The sequence below is a fragment of the Macrobrachium rosenbergii genome, chromosome 41, assembly GCF_040412425.1.
Source record: "Macrobrachium rosenbergii isolate ZJJX-2024 chromosome 41, ASM4041242v1, whole genome shotgun sequence".
Taxonomy (NCBI): domain Eukaryota; kingdom Metazoa; phylum Arthropoda; class Malacostraca; order Decapoda; family Palaemonidae; genus Macrobrachium; species Macrobrachium rosenbergii.
In genome coordinates, this window is record NC_089781.1 from 17,127,461 (window position 1) to 17,147,880 (window position 20,420).

The 20,420-nt window shown below is 38.7% G+C and overlaps 2 protein-coding genes across 8 annotated transcripts in view; one reads left to right on the forward strand and one right to left on the reverse strand.

Annotated features, from left to right (window-relative positions):
- The window catches only part of LOC136826688 (uncharacterized), a 413,156-nt gene that overhangs the window by 332,587 nt on the left and 60,149 nt on the right, over positions 1-20,420 (reverse strand). The window lies entirely within an intron of this gene.
- On the forward strand, positions 9,713-10,558 carry LOC136827041 (uncharacterized). The gene is made up of 2 exons (XM_067084789.1): positions 9,713-9,727; positions 10,139-10,558. Exons 1-2 carry the CDS (start codon positions 9,713-9,715, stop codon positions 10,556-10,558), a joined length of 435 nt encoding a protein of 144 aa, XP_066940890.1.

Sequence of the window (20,420 nt, forward strand, 5' to 3'; positions counted from 1 at the left end):
CGTCCTAAAGTAAAGTCGCTTTTTGTTCAAAACTTCGCCCATTCTTTTATCTTTTTCTGTATTTCGCATTTCTTTTGTTTCCTCCTTCATCCCCACTTACTGTATATGTGTTTACAAAGTCTAGATTAAGCCTAATTATTATATTGTTAGCTTCAACCCGTTATTCCAGTAAAATACCTAGGATTTATAAGCAAAATCAGGTTAAATCTCGATGCTTTTTTATGCCTAGCGTCCGAATGTTTGGAAGAATTGCGTTTAAAATCAAATTCATCTCAAATATTCTTTGTTAAGGTTAATAACCCTTAACTGGCGACCTTTGGCTAATTAACGATTGTCTTTGAGGTTAACTTTTGGCTTCAAGTGGCAGGTTACGTGTAATCTTGGTTTGCAGGGCCGTGAAAACTACGTAAATTGAATAATACATGATCAACCAAGACCTCACACGTAACAATATATATATATATATATATATATATATATATATATATATATATATATATATATATGTATGTATGTATGTATAATGTGTATATATATACATATGTATAATGTGTATATATATATATATATATATATATATATATATATATATATATATATATATATATATATATATATATACAGTAAGTCCATTGCAACTCCCACAAGCAAGAGAGTGAAACAGACAGACGAACAGACAGATAACTCATATACAAAGGGCTGAGTTGCGACTTTGAAAAAGATATATATACATGAGTGCGCAGCAACTCCCGCCAAACTGTCATGACGACGTCTCCTTTTTCTTCCAAACCTTTTACTTCACTTTCCCTTTTTTCTCTGTCACACGCGTTTCCTCTGTTTCCTCTTCCTTCCAGGGAGGGAAATTCCTTATTCCTGGGAAAATTCCAGCGCCCTAGATTCTCTTCAGAACTCGTTTTGTTTGTCTGCAGATGAATTATGGAAAGTAAGGGGTCGTTTGCAGTCGATATATACACGAACGCTGGAATGTCCTTTCTTTCCATAGACAGTGTTGCCAAAATTTCCACCAGCCATTTGTCTGGCAGTGTTGCCAGAATAAGGTTCTTCCAGAGGCTGGGGTCGAATGTCATTGGAACAAATATCAACGTTTTCCTTATGGTTGGACCCACTGCCTACAAACGTCTTCAAATACAGCGTTTGAGTCAATCATCCAAATGACTTAAGAAAAACAAGTAAATAATGGGCCGAAGTTTCTTCGGCGCAATCGAGTTTTCTGTGCAGCGTATAATCAAGGCCACCGAAAATACATCTACCTTTCGGTGGTCTCGGTACAACGCTGTATGAGCCGCGGCCCATGAAACTTTCAGCCAAGGCCCAGTGGTGACCTTTCCTATAACGTTGCCGGACGCACGATCATGGCTATCTTTAACCTTACATAAAATGAAACCTACTAAGGCTAGAGGGCTGTAATTTGGTATGCTTAATGACTGGAGGGTGGCTGATCAACATACCAATTTGTAGCCCTCTAGCCTCGGTAGTTTTTAAGACCTGAGGGCGGACAGAAAAAGCGCGGACGGACAGATAAAGCCGGCACAATAGTTTTCTTTTACAGAAAACTAAAACGTTACTAGTGAGAGAAAATGCTGAGATAAACAAAAAAGGTATCAAGTCGAACCCTTAACCTGAATTTACCTGTCCAGGTGGACACGACTGACCTGTTATTCAATGACAGTTTTTGTTTTAGCTGATTGATCGGCTTTGATCTTCACCTGTCAACGTTCGCTAGCATTAAAAAAACATATATAATAAAAAATCCTATCTTTTTGTGTCAGTTTCCTTTGAGGAGAGGTATGAAGCAAGGGCCTGTGTTAAATATGTTTGACCCTGTAATGTAATGTATATTTTTCCTCGTGCTTGTGTAGGTGTCTGAATGCCCAGGCAATGGAGACGCGTAAACAAACACGCAGGAAAGGGAGAGAGAGAGAGAGAGAGAGAGAGAGAGAGAGAGAGAGAGAGAGAGAGAGAGAGACGTACAATATATGTATATGTATGCGCGTATATACATATAAGTATAAACATCTATCTGCTGTATATATATGCACACACAAACACATATATATCAATATATATATACAGTATATATATACATATATATATATAAATATATATATATATATATATATATATATATATATATATATATATATATATATATATATATATATATATATATATATATATATATATATATATATATATATTATATGTATATATTTGTATATATATGTGTCTGTGTGTGTAGGTTTTATATATATATATATATATATATATATATATATATATATATATATATATATATATATATATATATATATATATATATATATATATATAATACAACCAGAGCTAGTTATCCAAAACAGAAATTTCTCCAGACTGAAGCTAAGAGAGGAATAAGTTACAAATTCATAAATCATCGAGTCGAAACTGACTATTATAGGTCCCAAGGACTTCCCCAGATGGTAAGAGAGGGCCAGAGAGTCCTGATAAAGTATTTGGAGTCATTGATCGATTGATTTAGAGCCACTAAAACTGGCGTCGAAAATCTGAAGTACTTGAAACCCCAAATTCATACTGAATATGAATTTGGTAAAGGTTTAGAAGCTCTAATAATGAATTTAGTAGGGCTCGCATTTACTAATGAAGAGTTCAGCCTGACTTCAAGTCCTGAGAATGAGGATTTTTGTAGGACTTCATTCAAAGGTCTATTCATGAAACTATTAAGACCTAAAAGTCCTGACTTACATAGGCTAATAAAGACTTCATGAGACCGAGAAAGATTAAAGGAGGCCCAGATGAAGAACTTAGGAGTCCGACAGAAAGCAGAAACGACCTTGAGACTGGTAAAGACCTCAAGAGACTGAAAAAGACCTCAAAACAGCAACAGTGATTTCCAGAGACCAACAACGACCTTCAGAGACCAACAAAGACCTCAAAAGAAAACAGTGATTTTTAGAGACCAACAACGACCTTATAAGACCAACAAAGACCTCAGCAGAACAACAGTGATTTCCAGAGACCAACAAGGACCTTGTAAGACCGACAAAGACCTCAGAAGAACATGAGTGATTTACAGAGACCAACGACAATCTTATAAGACCGACAAAGACCTCAGAAGAACAACAGCGATTTTCAGAGACCAACAACGATCTTATAAGACCAACAAAGACCTCAGAAGGACAACAGTGATTTCCAGAGACCAACAACGACCTTATAAGACCGACGAAGACCTCAGAAGAACAACAACAGTGATTTCCAGAGACCAACAACATTATAAGACCAACAAAGACCTCAGAAGAACATTAGTGATTTCCAGAGTCCAACAACGACCTTCAAAGGTCAACAAAGACCTCAGAGGAACAACAGTGATTTCCAGAGACCAACAATGACCTTCAAAGACCAACAAAGATCTCAGAAGAACAACAGTGATTTCCAGAGACCAACAACATTATAAGACCAACAAAGACCTCAGAAGAACATTAGTGATTTCCAGAGACCAACAACAACCTTCAAAGGTCAACAAAGACAACAGAAGCACAACAGTGGCTTCCAGAGACCAACATCGACCTTCAAAGACCAACTAAGACCTCAAAAGAATAACCAACAATGACCTCAAAAGAATAAAGGTGATTTCAAGAAACCAACAACGACCTTACAAAACCGACAAAGACCTCAGAAGAACAACAGTAATTTCCAGATACCAACAACGACCTTATAAGACCGACAAAGACCTCAAAAGAACAATATTGATTTCCAGAGACGAACAACGATCTTCAAAGACCAACAAAGACCTCAGAAAAACAGTGATTTCAAGAGACCGATAAAAGCTGAAGACGCCGTTAACGATCTCAATAAAGACTTCAAGAGACCTGCGAAGACCCCAAAAGACCAATAAAAACGGCAAGAAAAAAAAAAGATCTGAGGAGAACGTGTTATTATTCCAGAATACCTGGAACTATTCGCTCTGCATTCGCAAGAGACGACGCTGGGTATTCTAAGTGGTCATTTCTTTCCAGGTCTAGTCTCGTCTACGGTTGCCTTCCAGGCGCCCTGGAAGGCGAGAAGCCAGTGTTGGCATTAAGCCACCTTGATCTAACGTCAAAACCTTTTTGGGAAACCTGAGTGCAATGTGGATCAGATTTAGAAGAAAGGCCTAAAATGTATTGATAGCTAATCAGCAACAAGATTTTATAGCTTTCTAATCCCTTTCTCTCTCTCTCTCTCTCTCTCTCTCTCTCTCTCTCTCTCGAAGAAGAAGAAGAAGAAGAAGAAGAAGAAGAAGAAGAAGAAGAAGAGTTCTTCGGGGTATTAATTAGAAACAAGATTTCATAGCTTTCCAATTACTTATGACTATCTATACACCTCTCTCTCTCTCTCTCTCTCTCTCTCTCTCTCTCTCTCTCTCTCTCTCTCTCTCTCTCTCTAGACATTACCTCCCAGTAAACAACTTTATTTCCGACGTCCCTGACCGGCGAACAATACGATCAACATTTACAAACGCCCTGAATTTGTTCACTGTCACAACGGCATCGCCTTTTGGACAATTTTACATCCCTGCGCAGCATCTTGAAGCGCCCAAAAGCAGCACGAAAGAAGCGTTTCTTTATTTTCAGCCCGTTGGTCTCCCTCCTCCTTCCTGGAACAGCCAAGCCAGGCAGCCACTAGTAGCTAGCTAGGCAGCTGACTAGCAGCTAGCTTGGTCGTAAAGTGATGGATTTTACAACAGGGAGCTGGTCCAGGAAATGGTCCGTTCTGGTCGGATTCCATAAAAGCACAAAACTTAGGCTTTGATCCAGGAGATATTTGGATTCAATTCTGCCGAAGGTATGCTGCTGCCGCCGCCGTCACTGCGCCAGTATAATAAATATGACTTCAAAGCTTGTGTGCTCTCTCTCTCTCTCTCTCTCTCTCTCTCTCTCTCTTCTCTCTCTCTCTCTCTCTCTCTCTCTCTCCCCTTTCCAGATTTTTTTATTTTTATTTTTATTATTATTATTACTTTTTTTTTGGCAGAGGCCACTCTCACAAAGAAGTATTTTTTTGTGCTTGCGTTTTTTTTACTCTTGGATCTTTTTGTTGCTTCTAAAGCGATCAGACAACGCGACATCACTTTTGCTTCATTTCAAACTTCTAGTTATTACAATGTTTGGCTTCCAGATCTTACGGGGAGGGGAGGAGGGTGGGCGTAAGGAAGGATGGGGGGTGTTCTGTAGGACAGTGGAACTTTCAGGTGGGCTGTGACCAAGGACGTAGGATCCCTGGGGAATACGGGTTTCTAAATAATTTATTTAGTAGGATCTCTGGCGAATACACGACGTCTCTGAATGACTTTTATTCCGTAGGATATCAGGTGAATACACAACGTCTCCAAATTACTTTCAATTTGTGGGAACTCTGAAAAATACATGCCACAAAATGACTTTCATTTCGTGGGATCTCTGTAAAATACATGCCACAAAAGACTTTCATTACGTGGGATCTCTGTAAAATACATGCCACCAAATTACTTTCATTTGGTAGGATCTCTGTATAATACATGCCACAAAATTACTTTCACTTTGCAGTCTCTCTAAAATACATGCCATCAAATGACTTTCATTCTATAGGATCTCTGCAAAATACACAACGTCTCCAAATGAGTTTCATTCCGTGAAATCTCTGTAAAACGCATATCTCTCAATGACTTTCATTCATGGGATATCTGTAAAATGTACACACCAACCAATGACTTTCATTTTGTGGGATCTCTGTAAAATGCACGACGTCTCCAAATGACTTTCATTGTATAGGATCTCTGTAAAATACACATCTCCAAATGACTTTCATTCCGTACGATCTATACAAAACGCACATCTCTCAATGACTTTCACTCGTGGGACACTGTAAAATACACGCCACCCAACGACTTTCATTTTGTGGGATCTCTGTAAAATGCACAACGTCTCCAAATGACTTTTATTCCATAGGAACTCTGTAAAATAAACAAAGTCTCCAAATGACTTTCATTTAATAGGATCTCTGTAAAATGCAGTCTCCAACTTTCACTCCGTGGGATCTCTATGCAATGCACAACATCTCTCAATGACTTTCATTCGTGGGATATCTGTAAAATACACGCCACCCAATGACTTTCATTTTACGGGATCTCTGAAAAATACACATCTCCAAATGACTTTCATTCCAAAGGATCTCTGTAAAACGCACAATATCTCTAAATGACTTTCATTTCGTGGGATCTCTGGCAAATCCACAATGTCTACCAATGACTTTCATTCCAGAAGTCTCGTTCCTGCTGACGCAAGGAGGACTTCATCAAAACAAATGAAGTCTGGTAATGATGACTTCAGAATTACAAACGACGGATTAATGCGGAGCTCTCTCTCTCTCTCTCTCTCTCTCTCTCTCTCTCTCTCTCTCTCTCTCTCTCTCTCTGATTGTCGTCTCCGTGGTGCTCTCGTTTCTTATCTTATTATTCTTGTTCTTATCAACATTTTACACGAACTCTTTTTTTCTAATCTTATATTAATTTTTCATATATATACATACATACATATATATATAAAACATATATTTTATATATAATATATATTTATATATATAAAATACATATTTATATAAATATATATTACATTGCATATATATATATATATATATATATATATATATATATATATATATATATGTTTGTGTGTGTGTTTGTGTGTGTAAATTTACTTCATCTGAATTTCCTACCAATAGTTTTTGCATCTGAATGCTGATAATTGAGTAACTTGACCTAATTCACTTCATTGGTAGAATTTGCACGTTTCTCCATTTCTAAAATGTCTTCAGAATACATTCTGTTTAATCCTAGTAAAACAGAATTTTATATGGGGTTCATTAAACATTAGCAAACGGCAAAAGTTTCAAATAAGAATGGAAAACATAGTTTAAGGCTTTTGATTTTGAGGGAATTTCAGGCTAAAAAAAATTAACAAATAAAAATGGAAAACATGCTTTATGACTTCGAAATCTTTGGTTAAGGAACTTTCGAAACTCGAACTTTCGAAAGAGTTGCTGTTGATTCACGGAACTTTTGAAAGTCGAACTTTCAAAATAAGCTGCCGTTGCTTCACGGAACTTTTGAAAGTCGAACTTTCAAAATAAGCTGCCGTTGCTTCACGGAACTTTTGAAAGTCGAACTTTCAAAATAAGCTGCTGTTGCTTCACGAAACTTTTGAAAGTAGAACTTTCAAAATAAGCTGCTGTTGCTTCACGGAACTTTTGAAAGTCGAACTTTCAAAATAAGCTGCTGTTGCTTCACGGAACTTTCGAAAGTCGAACTTTCAAAAAAGCTGGTGTTGCTTCACGAAACTTTCGAAAGCCGAACTTTCAAAAAACGAATAAATATGGAAAACGTTATTTATGGGTGAATTTTAAGGAATTTCAGACTCCAAAATCTTTGGTTACGGAACTTTCGAAAACCGAACGTTAACAAAAAAAAAATAAATAAATAAAAATGGAAAACATGCTTTATGACCACACGAATTTTAAGGGAATTCCAGACTAAAAATCTTGGGTTATGGAACTTTCGAAAATCGAACTTTCAAAGAGCTGCTGTTGCTTCACGGAACTTTCGAAAGCCGAACTTTTAAGAAACAAATAAAAACTGAATACATTCTTTTTGGCTTCATACGTTTCAAAGGAATTCCGGACTCAAAATCTTTGTTCATGGAACTCTCGAAAAGTCGAACTTTCAAAGAGCTGCTGTTACTTCACGGAACTTTTGACAGTCGAACTTCCAAAATAGCTGCTGCTGCTTCACGGAACTTTTGAAAGTCGAACTTCCAAAAAAGCTGCTGCTGCTTCACGAAACTTTCGAAAGACGAACTTCCAAAAAAGCTGCTGCTGCTTCACGGAACTTTCGAAAGACGAACTTCCAAAAATGCTGCTGCTTCACGGAACTTTCGAAAGACGAACTTCAAAAAAGCTGCTGCTTCACGGAACTTTCGAAAGACGAACTTCCAAAAAAGCTGCTGCTGCTTCACGGAACTTTCGAAAGACGAACTTCCAAAAAAGCTGCTGCTGCTTCACGGAACTTTCGAAAGACGAACTTCCAAAAAAGCTGCTGCTGCTTCACGGAACTTTCGAAAGTCGAACTTCCAAAAAAGCTGCTGCTGCTTCACGGAACTTTTGAAAGTCGAACTTCCAAAAAAGCTGCTGCTGCTTCACGGAACTTTCTAGAGACGAACTTCCAAAAAAGCTGCTGCTGCTTCACGGAACTTTTGAAAGTCGAACTTCCAAAAAAGCTGCTGCTGCTTCACGGAACTTTTGAAAGTCGAACTTCCAAAAAAGCTGCTGCTGCTTCACGGAACTTTCGAAAGACGAACTTCCAAAAAAGCTGCTGCTGCTTCACGGAACTTTCGAAAGACGAACTTCCAAAAAGCTGCTGCTGCTTCACGGAACTTTCGAAAGACGAACTTCCAAAAAGCTGCTGCTGCTTCACGGAACTTTCGAAAGTCGAACTTCCAAAAAGCTGCTGCTGCTTCACGGAACTTTTGAAAGTCGAACTTCCAAAAAGCTGCTGCTGCTTCACGGAACTTTTGAAAGTCGAACTTCCAAAAAAGCTGCTGCTGCTTCACGGAACTTTTGAAAGTCGAACTTCCAAAAAAGCTGCTGCTGCTTCACGGAACTTTCGAGAGTAGAACTTTCAAAATGCTGTTGCTTTTTCTTCTTCTTAGCCAGAAGGATCGCAACTCTTGCGTTTGTATTCTATTAAGAGGTGCAAATATTTATTTTCCTCGGCGGCCTCTAATCTATCACAGGGATTTTGACACCTCGCGTCAATATTTCCCAGCTTATTTATGGATGATTGTTGACCTTCTTCTTCTTCTTCTTCTTCTTCTTCTTCTTCTTCTTCTAAATATTACCTTTAATCTGATTCTTCGTTATATTCTGGGCTTAAGAGCCTCACGGATTCATTTATTTGACATAGTTTATGTCATTCTCTCTCTCTCTCTCTCTCTCTCTCTCTCTCTCTCTCTCTCTCTCTCTCTCTGATTGAACCTACCTCCCATGACCTATAATTGGGGAATGGTGTAACAGGTCGTCTGTTGACTGTAGTGAATCGTATCTTCGGTGTTTATACAAGGAGGAAAAATAATTAAGAAAAATAAACAAGAGTCATGATCTCCAGAATAATGGTCGATACTCCCCACAACGAGAGATGATCATAATATAATTAAATGCGTGAAGGTCTCGACGAGGTAATGATATATATATATATATATATATATATATATATATATATATATATATATATATATATGTGTGTGTGTATACATATACATACACACACACACATATATATATATAAATGTGTGTGTATGTATACTGTATACACAATCATACATCGTATATGAATAGTCAAACATTAATTATCATCCTTACCATTTACACACTGCGAATCTTTATTGCTAGCCGTTCAAGAAGTCAAGAACTTTTGCTCTCAAAAACTAATATAAGTTTGAACTTAATAGCTTTGTTATTCTTAAGGCCGTCACCAACTGAAGAAGAAGAAGAAGAAGAAGAAGAAGAAGAAGAAGAAGAAGAAGAAGAAGAAGAAGAAGAAGAAGAAGAAGAAGACGAATAAGAAGAAGAGGAAGATAAAGGAGGAGGGGGAGTAGGAGAAGAAGAAGAAAATTCCCATGAACCCAAGATGATAAATGAACGAGTCTGATAAAAAGCAAAAATTCATTTACCTAATCTGTGGAATCGTGTGAGATATGTAGTGTAAAATCCTACCCTTATTTTTTGACAGGGGAGGGAGAGGGGGAGGTGTTGGGGAGATGAAAGGGGGGAGAAGGGGGAGGGAGAGGGGTGGAGGGGAAGGATCACATACAGTCATGAACATATGAAGATATTCAAGTGTAAAAATTCCCATCACAAATCTTAATTATTTAATTTTATTTATATATTCATTTTCTTAATCTTGAAAGGACTGGAGGAAGAGGAGAAGGAGGATATTAATGCATAATGATTATAATAATAATAGGCTCGTTTTACGCAGGGGGCTTGACGAAAGTGTCCCTGGAACCCAGGAGGTCTTTTGTACTCATGAAATGATATCTGAGGACCCCTGGAGGGTGAGGTGTTAAAAGGAATCAGAGGAGGACCTCCTCCTCCTCCTCCCCACCCCTCCTCCTCCTTCTTCACCTCCACCTCCTCCAATTCCACCTCCACCTCCTCTACCTCATCCTCCTCCACCTCCACCTTCTCCTCCACCACCTCCTCCTCCTCCTCCGCCTCCTCTACCTCATCCTCATCCACCTCCACCTCAACCTCCACCTCCTCTACCTCATCCTCCTACACCACCTCCTCCTCCTCCTCCTCCACCTCCTCTACTTCAACCTCCTCCACCACCTCCTCCTCCTCCATCTCCACCTGGTCCTCCACCTACACCTCCTTTTCCTTTTCCTCCTCCTCCTCCTCCTCCTCTTCCTCCTCCTCCTCCTCCTACTTAACAGGTTACACCCACCCTCGGGCAGAGGGCGGGTCGCTTTGAATTGGCTCTGAAGTACAAGACTCGGGGTCTCCTTAACAGTCGGGAATGAACAAAAGGACCTCTGGTATTTTAGGCATTTTAGATGTTGTTGTTGTTGTCGTCACTGTTGTTGGTTTTGTTGTTGTATAAAACAAGTTTTGGACCGTTTAGGGAATATCAGATGGCAGGAGAAATAGATGGGAAGAGAAAGACAGACTGATTGACAGGTCTGGTTTGTTATCTGGAGTTGCAACGATTATGGCCATTACTGCTAGTAATTTGCTTATGTTGGTGAATAATCTGGATAAGAATGGAAGTAAAATATATTAATATACATATACATATATGTGTATATATATCATAAATAATGTATATGTATGTATGAAATATATATTTTCAACGAATGTAAATAATCCTTTAGACATGCAGATAATTTTTTGAACATATATCTAAATCATCTTACGACTCAGGCTAGTAAGTGAAACATTTGGTATAGAATGTGAAAAGACAAACATAATTATGCAGGTCTATAATAAAAAAAAAAAGTGAATATAATGTATGAAAGGACAGAAAACTACAGAAGAAAAGTAGTTCAAGTCCAAAGAAGAAAGATATATATATATATATATATATATATATATATATATATATATATATATATACATATACATATAAATATAATATACTGTATATATATATAAGTGTATATAATGTATGACAGAACAGAAAACTACAAAAGAACTGTAGTTCAAGTTCAAAAAGAAGAAAGATATATGTGTAAATATATATAATATACATTTATATATATGTATCAATAAAGTAGAAATATATATATATATATATATATATATATATATATATATATATATATATATATATATATATATATATATATATATATATATATATATATATATATATATATATATATATATATATATATATAGATAGAGAGAGAGAGAGAGAGAGAGAGAGAGAGAGAGAGAGAGAGAGAGAGAGAGACCAAAACGAAGAATACAGAAGACCTACACCAAGATCTGAGCCATTACAGAGGAGGAGGGGAGGAAGCAGGAAGAAGAAAACTTGTCGAAGCGTAATGTGTAGTCACGTCCGCTTCTCCGGATAACCCGAGACCCTCTGTGTCTGTTTACGCCTTCTCTTGTGTAGAGGGGAAAGGGAAACAATGGAAGGGGAGATGGAAGAGGGCTGACGAGGGGAGAGGCAAACAGCTGGCAGAGAGAGAGAGAGAGAGAGAGAGAGAGAGAGAGAGAGAGAGAGAGAGAGAGAGAGACTAGAGGGGGAGAGAGAAAGCGACTAGAGGAGAGAGAGAGAGAGAGAGAGAGAGAGAGAGAGAGAGAGAGAGAGAGAGAGAGAGGAGAGAGAGAGAGAGAGAGAGAGAGAGAGAGAGAGAGAGAGAGAGAGAGAAGGCAAATATGAATATGGGCGCAAAGTGCCTTCTTAAATCACAACACCATTTACGCACAGAAAAGCCGAAAACAGAGGGAGAATTCCCGGAAGAGAGGTTAAGGATAAGGAATATAAAAGAGAGAGAGAGAGAGAGAGAGAGAGAGAGAGAGAGAGAGAGAGAGAGAGAGAGAGAGAGAGAGAAAGGAGACTAAAACGGGGGAAGTGGGTTTGGATATAAAAATGAAACATGGTCAGGAGGCAGGAGGAGGAGGAGGTACCATTTGGCAAAGAAGAGAGTCAGGCATATAGAAGTTTTAATATTCAGGACTCGACGAATATTTCAAAGACAAATGGAAATCAAAGGCTAAACTCTTCGAGAAAGCGAATCGAAATAAAAGTTTCATGTGTTCGAAAATAGGTGCAGAATGACGACTCAACTACTTAAATGTGAGTGAAAGGTTATGTGTGAAAGTTAAATACTGAACAATGGGTAAAAAATTAGCAATTTGAAAATATATAAGTGTTGAAAGAAATACCTGAATGTGAGTGAAAGTTAGGTGCCGAAAAGTGGGTGAACAAAAATTATAAATTTGCTAATAAGCGCTGAAAGATATAAGTGAAAATAACAACTCTCTCTCTAAAAAAAAAAAAAAAAAAAATGCGCCGAAGTTTCTTCGGCGCATTCGCATTTTCTGTGCATGTATAATCAAGGCCATCGAAAACAGATCTATCTTTCAGTGGTCTCGGTATAATGCTGTATGAGCCGCGGCCCATGAAACTTTAAAGACGGCCCGGTTGTGACCTATCCTATATCGTTGCCAGATGCACGATTACGGCTAACTTTAACCTTAAATAAAATAAAAACTACTGAGCATAGAGGGCTGCAATTTGATATGTTTGATGATTTGAGGGTGGATGATCAACATACCAATTTGCAGCCCTCTAGCCTCAGTAGTTTTTAAGATCTGAGGGCTGACAGAAAAAGTGCGGACGGACAGACAACGCCGGCACAATAGTTTTCTTTTACATAAAACTAAAAACTACTTAAGGGAAATTATCCAAGAAATATTAAAAAAAAATATGTCAAGCAGAGACGCCACACAGACAGACAGACAGACAGACAGACAGACAGACAGACAGACAGACACGACACACTGGATTGCCCATTGCCATAGAAGGGAAAGCTCGTCTCCACAAAGCGAGCTGAACGGGGGTGCGGAGAAAGTGCGTATGGTAGAAAGTGCTAAGTCGAGGGGGAAAGTGCGCTTTCCATCAGAAGGGAAATAAGCAGACAAGCAAGTACAGACACACAGACGCACAAAAAGACACAGACAGGCAGGCAGAGACATGGGTGACAGACAATGGTTAAGGGCCCAAATGAAAGTTAAGAACAGAAAGAATAAATGACAAAAGAATACTGACGAGAGGGGCAGAAAAATGCACACGAGAGAGAGAGAGAGAGAGAGAGAGAGAGAGAGAGAGAGAGAGAGAGAGAGAGAGAGAGAGCACTAAACAAACAATAAAGGTTAATGAACAAAAATAATGAGAAAAGAACGACAATTAAACAAACACGTATTAAAAAAAAAACAGAGAAAGGAACAACTAAGAAAAAGATAAGTATATAAACAAGAACCAGATAAAAGGATATATAAAGATAACCTGATAAAAAGATATATAAAGATAAGTCATCGTGAGATGCGATAACAGACGTTAATGTAAAGACAATACGAAGCACAGAAGGACAAAAAGAGCAAGAGAGCACTAGATGTTAGAGGGAACAGAAAAACTGAGAAAGTTGGGAATCAGGTAGAATCAACTCTGAAATAGTGTGAAAGACTTTCAAGAAATATCTCCTTTGTTTGAGACGGCGTCGAACATTCACTTTTGAGTTACAGAGAAAGCTAACGGGCTAATGGGGTTTCTACTGTACTGTAGTAGTAGTAGTAGTAGTAGTAGTAGTAGTAGTAGTAGTAGTAGTAGTAGTAGTAGTAGTATGCAAAAGACAATTTTTCTTCAAATTATTTCATAAGGAAAAAGTGGATACATTAGGTAAATATTTCAAAAAAAATTGACAGAAATTGTCCTCACAAAAAATAACAAGTAAGAAATGCGATAAAGAAAGTTTTCTGTACAGCCGCTACAGCGTATAATCAAGGCCACCGAAAATAGATCTATCTTTCGGTGGTCTCGGTATAATGCTGCATGAGCCGCGGCCCATGAAACTTTAACCACGGCCAGGTGGTGGTCTATACTATATCGATGCCAGAAGCACGATCATGGTTAACTTTAACCTTAAATAAAATAAAAACTACTGAGGCTAGAGAGCTGCAATTTTTTATGTTTGATGACTGGAGGGTGGATGATCAACATACCAATTTTCAGCCCCCAAGCCTCAGTGGTTTTTAAGATCTGAGGGCGGACAGAAAAAGTGCGGACGGACAGACAAAGACGGCACAGTAGTTTTCCTTTACAGGAAACTAAAATGGATACTTCAGGTAAAAATCTCAAAAAAATTAACAAAAATTGTGCTCACAAAAAAATAACATGGTAGGAAAAACTTGTATAAAAAGGACCATTAAGAATTATCAAATATACAACAGCAACAAAATATCTCCAACCACCAAATTTTAAAAATAATCAGTATTATCTTATACCACCCTTTTGTACCGGAGTTTATCAAATAAGACATTAAGCGCAATACATAAACGTAGCCGTGAATATACCTATGAAGAGACACATATTTAGGAATGCAGGCAAGAGATTAAAATACCCACCGACCCAATTCATTTCTCATTCGAGAAATTAATATCTCCAGCGATAGGCAATGACTGACCAGCAACGTCGAGGTTCCAAATAACGATTTGTAACGTGCAAAAAAATATATATATATTCAAAAACTAAAAAAATAACAAAATATATACCAAAATACCGGGTCATCGTCCAACAATTACCTGGCTATCTCCTGACGTGTTAAGGATATCGGTTTATCGTTTGAACTGCGACAAATACCGGGGCAGTATTGTGACGCGTGACAAATACTGAGCTGTCATTAAACGAGCGACATATACCGGGAAATCGTTTGACAAGGAAATGAATACCGTGAGAGCGTCTCACGAGCGAGAATTGGCTGAAATAGCAAGAAGAAAAGGTGTAGGAAAATGATAAACCCACTCGAATGGTTGAGCGATTGCCGTTTTTGTTGACGGCAGAATAATTTCAAGTACGTCAATAAATAAATAAATAAATAAATAGGGAAATAAATAAATATATATATATAAATAAGTAAATACATAGATAAATAAATAAATAAATAAATAAAAGAATACATAAAGAAATAAAAAATAAAATAAATAAGTAGATAAGTAAATAAATGAACAAGTAAATTCATACATAAATAAATAAATACATAAATTAATAATCAAATAGGAATGAGTAAATAAATATGTAACTAAATAAATAAATAGACAGAAAAATAAGTAAACAGGTAAAAAAACATAAATATTTATAAGAATAGATAAAAATAAACATAAAAATAGGTAAATAAGTAAATAAATATGTAACTAAGTAAATAAATAGACATATAAATAAGTAAATAATACATAAATAAATATAAGAACAGATGCAAATAAATAACTATGAAAACAGATAAAAAAAACAAATAAATATCCAGGTAAATCATTTAAAAATAAATAAGACTTGGGTATAGAAAACTTCGCAGACCAATTCGAAACAAATGGATACAAATGATTGATAGGTTTGGCAAAGCTAGACCGTCGAAGCAGCTATGGTCGTTGAGAACTAGAATATTCTGTTTTATTTTTCCTTCACAAACTGAACTAAACTAAACAATGAAAAACAATTCATGAAACATTAATTCCTTCCATACATTTAGATACATGAAGGAAAAACAAAAAGAAGAAATACGCTAAGGCCTACGAGAAAAAAAATAATAAGACACGGTAAAGTTAAACGCATAACAAGGGCTAGGGAGGACGTAATATATATTTCGTGTGTCCCGTAAACAAAGAGAGAGAGAGAGAGAGAGAGAGAGAGAGAGAGAGAGAGAGAGAGAGAGAGAGAGAGAGAAAGGTAATATATTTTGTGTCCCGTAAACAGAGAGAGAGAGAGAGAGAGAGAGAGAGAGAGAGAGAGAGAGTATATATTTTGTGTCTCATAAAGAGAGAGAGAGAGAGAGAGAGAGAGAGAGAGAGAGAGAGAGAGAGAGAGAGAGAGAGGTAGTATATTTTGTGTCCCGTAAACAGAGAGAGAGAGAGAGAGAGAGAGAGAGAGAGAGAGAGAGAGAGAGAGAGAGAGAGAGAGATGATGGAAAACGATGGAGGGAGATGGGGGGAGGCGATGATGGGTAATAAAAATAAAGATGTGGAGAGAGAGAGGAAAAATACATAAGAAAATGCTGAGTGCGCTTGCAAAGGAAAATGCAACGCCGGGAGAAAAAAAGATGAGAGAGAGAGAGAGAGAGAGAGAGAGAGAGAGAGAGAGAGATGAAAAACGACCTGCTTCGCCGAAACTTCAACGCGGCTCTAAATTTACCCAAATATGGATATATACGACATAACCTTAATGTTATCTGAACTCCCGAATATCGAAGTGATAATGTCGTTTCCTTTTTTTAAAAACGAGGACCTCTAAAAGGCTGTCTGGGGACAATGGGGGCGTTTTAACCTTTTCGGGGGTGTGCACAGATCCCCTCGCGCCCTGAATCATTGTTTTTCCTTTTGTTTTTACTGTTTTTTTTTCTAATTTTGAATTTTTTTCCGTGGGGTTCCCCAAGGTTACTCACAACCACCGTCGCTATTCTGACCAATATTATTTGTGCGTACGCTTAGGCTACACAGCATATACCTCGTTACGTACACCTACACAGCTCATAAGCATGTCGTCTATCCCCCTGAGGGTTTTAACCTCCCGGTTTCACAGTAAGTCTTTCGGGATGAGGTTGCTACCCTTAATAGCCCTGATGCAGTCGACTAACTGCGAATGGAAAATACACTACCTCTATATATATATACACATACATATATATGTATATATTTTTTTACTTTATATACATACATAAATATATATATATACATATATATATATATATATATATATATATATATATATATATATAAAGTATATATATGTATATATATATATATATATATATATATATATATATATATATATATATATATATATATATATATATATATATATATATATAATACTCATAACCATATAGCCATCTAAACTTCCTGAATTCTTTACAGTTTTTGGACATGCTTGTCACTACGAAGCATTACATCCTAAATGCAATAACACTAAGAAATTCTGACGTCCGTAGCATGATTCGAACTGGCATCCGGAACATCAGAATGGGGTCACATTACCCACCCGACCATCAAAATTGCTTCATAGTCTTGCATTTGGAATTAAGGCTTTGTAATGACAACGTTATCCAAAGACTGTAAAGAAACTGAGAAGGTAAGAGGGCATTGTGGTTATTACATTAATATACATATCTTGTAAAAAGTGACCAGGAGATTCTATCTATCTATCTATGTATCTATCTATATATATATTATATATATACATACATATATATATATATATATATATATATATATATATATATATATATATATATATATATATATAGTGTGTGTGTTTCTCAGGTGAACCCTGGTTGGGGTCGGTTTTTAAAATGGCATATTCCAGGTGTTTCTATCTTGAATCTTTCTTTCGTTGTATTATATATATATATATATATATATATATATATATATATATATATATATATATATATATATAAATATATATATATATATATATATATATATATATGTGTGTGTGTGTGTGTGTGTGTGTGTGTAATTCTAATAGCCACAATGCCCTCTTAACTTCTCGAATTCTTCGCGCTTTTTTGGATATGCTTGTAACTACGAAGCCGTAACATCCAAACACTCTTGAAGAGACTTTGGTCGCAGGGAGACAACCCAGGTCACCTTAACCACAAGGAGGTTCGTCTCCTGCCGGTCAGGTCGGCAAAGTGACCTCCTTGTGGTTAAGGTGACCCGGGTTCGTCTCCCGCGACCGGCAATCACAAGTCTCTTCAATTTCTTGTGTTTGGATGTTACGGCTTCGTAGTTACGGCAACGTGACCTCCTTGTGGTTAAGGTGACCCGGGTTCGTCTCCCGCGACCGGTAATCACAAGTCACTTCAATTTCTTGTGTTTGGATGTTACGGCTTCGTAGTTACAAGCATATCCAAAAAAGCGCGAAGAATTCGAGAAGTTAAGAGGGCATTGGGCTATTAGAATTACATATGTGTCTGGTAAAAGTGACCAGTAGATTCTACATATATATATATATATATATATATATATATATATATATATATATATATATATATATATATATTATATATATATATATATATATATATATATTTATATTTATATATATTTGGTATTATGTGTGTAAATTAGCATCATCTAGAATGTATGCCTCTTCGTAATTATACTATAGGATACTAGATCGTACCACAGACGAAATCCTAACAACAACCGAAGCCCCGGAACTAACTTAGGGAGAGAAGAGTTTAGCAGATCAAATGGCCGCCCGAGCAATCCACAAGAGCTTCAAGATCCCAAGGCACCTGTCGGGTAGATGCCCCACTGAAGAAGGTCCAAGGAAACCCTCCAGAGGTCCTAAGACTCCCACTGGATGGATGGCCTGCTGAAGAAGGTCCAAGGATACCCTCGAGAGGTCCCAAGACACCCACCGGGTAGATGCTCTGCTACAGAGAGCCCGAGGAAACCCTCGAGAGGTCCCAAAGCACCCACCAGGTGGATGCCACACTCTAGAAGAACAAAGGGAAACCTCGAGAGGTCCCAAGGCACCCACCACGTGGATGCCCTGCTGAAGAGGGCCCAAGGAAACCATTGAGAGGTCTCAAAGCACCCAATGGTTGGATTCCCTACTGAAGAAGAACCAAGAAAACCCTAGAGAGGTTCCAAGGCACCCAACGGGTGGATGCTCTGCTGAAGAAGACCCAAGGAAACCCCCAAGATGTACCATGGTAGCCACTGGGTGGATGCCCTACTGAAGAAGGTACAAGGAAAACCTCTAGAGGTCCCAAGGCACCCACTGGGTGGATGCTCTGCTGAAGAAGGCCCAAGGAATCCCTCAAAAGGTAACAAGGCACCCACCAGGGGATGCTCTGCTGAAGAAGGCCCAAAGAACCCCCAAGAGGTACCATGGCAGCCACTGGATGGATGCCCTACTGAAGAAGGACCAAGGAAATCCTCGAGAGGTCCCAAGGTACCCACCAGGTAGATGCCCTGCTTAAGAAGGCTCATGGAAACCCTCGAGAGGTCCCAAGGCACCCAACGGGTAGATGCCCTGTTGAAAAAGGCCCAAGGAATCCCTCAATAGGTCCCAAGGCACCTGCTGGGTGTATGCCCTGCTGAAGAAGGTACAAGGAAAGCCTCCAAAGGTCCCAAGGCACCTACCGGGTGAATGCCCTGTTGAAGAAGGTACAAGAAAAACCTCCAGAGGTCCCAAGACACCTACCAGGTGGATGCCCTCCTGAAGAAGGCAGAAGGAAAACCTCCAGAGGTCCCAAGGCACCTACCAGGTGGATGTCCTGCTGAAGAAGGCACAAGGAAACCCTCGAGAGGTCCCAAGGCACCCACCGGGTGGATGCCCTGTTGAAGAAGGCACAAGGAAAACCTCCAGAGGTCCCAAGCCACATACCGGGTGGATGCCCTGCTGAAGAATGTACAAGGAAAGCCTCCAGATGTCCCAAGGCACCCACCGGGTGGATGCCCTGTTGAAGAAGGCCCAAGGAATCCCTCAATAAGTCCCAAGGCACCTACCGGGTGGATGCCCTGCTGAAGAAAGTACAAAAAACCTCCAGAGGTCCCAAGGCACCTACCAGGTGGATGCCCTGCTGAAGAAGGCACAAGGAAAACCTCCAGAGGTCCCAAGCCACCTACCGGGTGGATGCCCTGCTGAAGACGGTGCAAGGAAAACCTCCAGAGGTCCCAAGGCACCTACCGGGTGGATGCCCTGCTGAAGACGGTGCAAGGAAAACCTCCAGAGGTCCCAAGGCACCTACCGGGTGGATGCCCTGCTGAAGACGGTGCAAGGAAAACCTCCAGAGGTCCCAAGGCACCTACCGGGTGGATGCCCTGCTGAAGACAGTGCAAGAAAACCTCCAGAGGTCCCAAGGCACCTACCGGGTGGATGCCCTGCTGAAGACGGTGCAAGGAAAACCTCCAGAGGTCCCAAGGCATCTACTGGGTGGATGCCCTGCTGAAGAAGGCACAAGGAAACCCTCGAGAGGTCCCAAGGCACCTACCGGGTGGATGCCTTGTTGAAGAAGGTACAAGGAAAACCTCCAGAGGTCCCAAGGCATCCACTGGGCGGATGCCCTGATGAAGAAGGGCCAAGAAAACCCTCAGGAGGT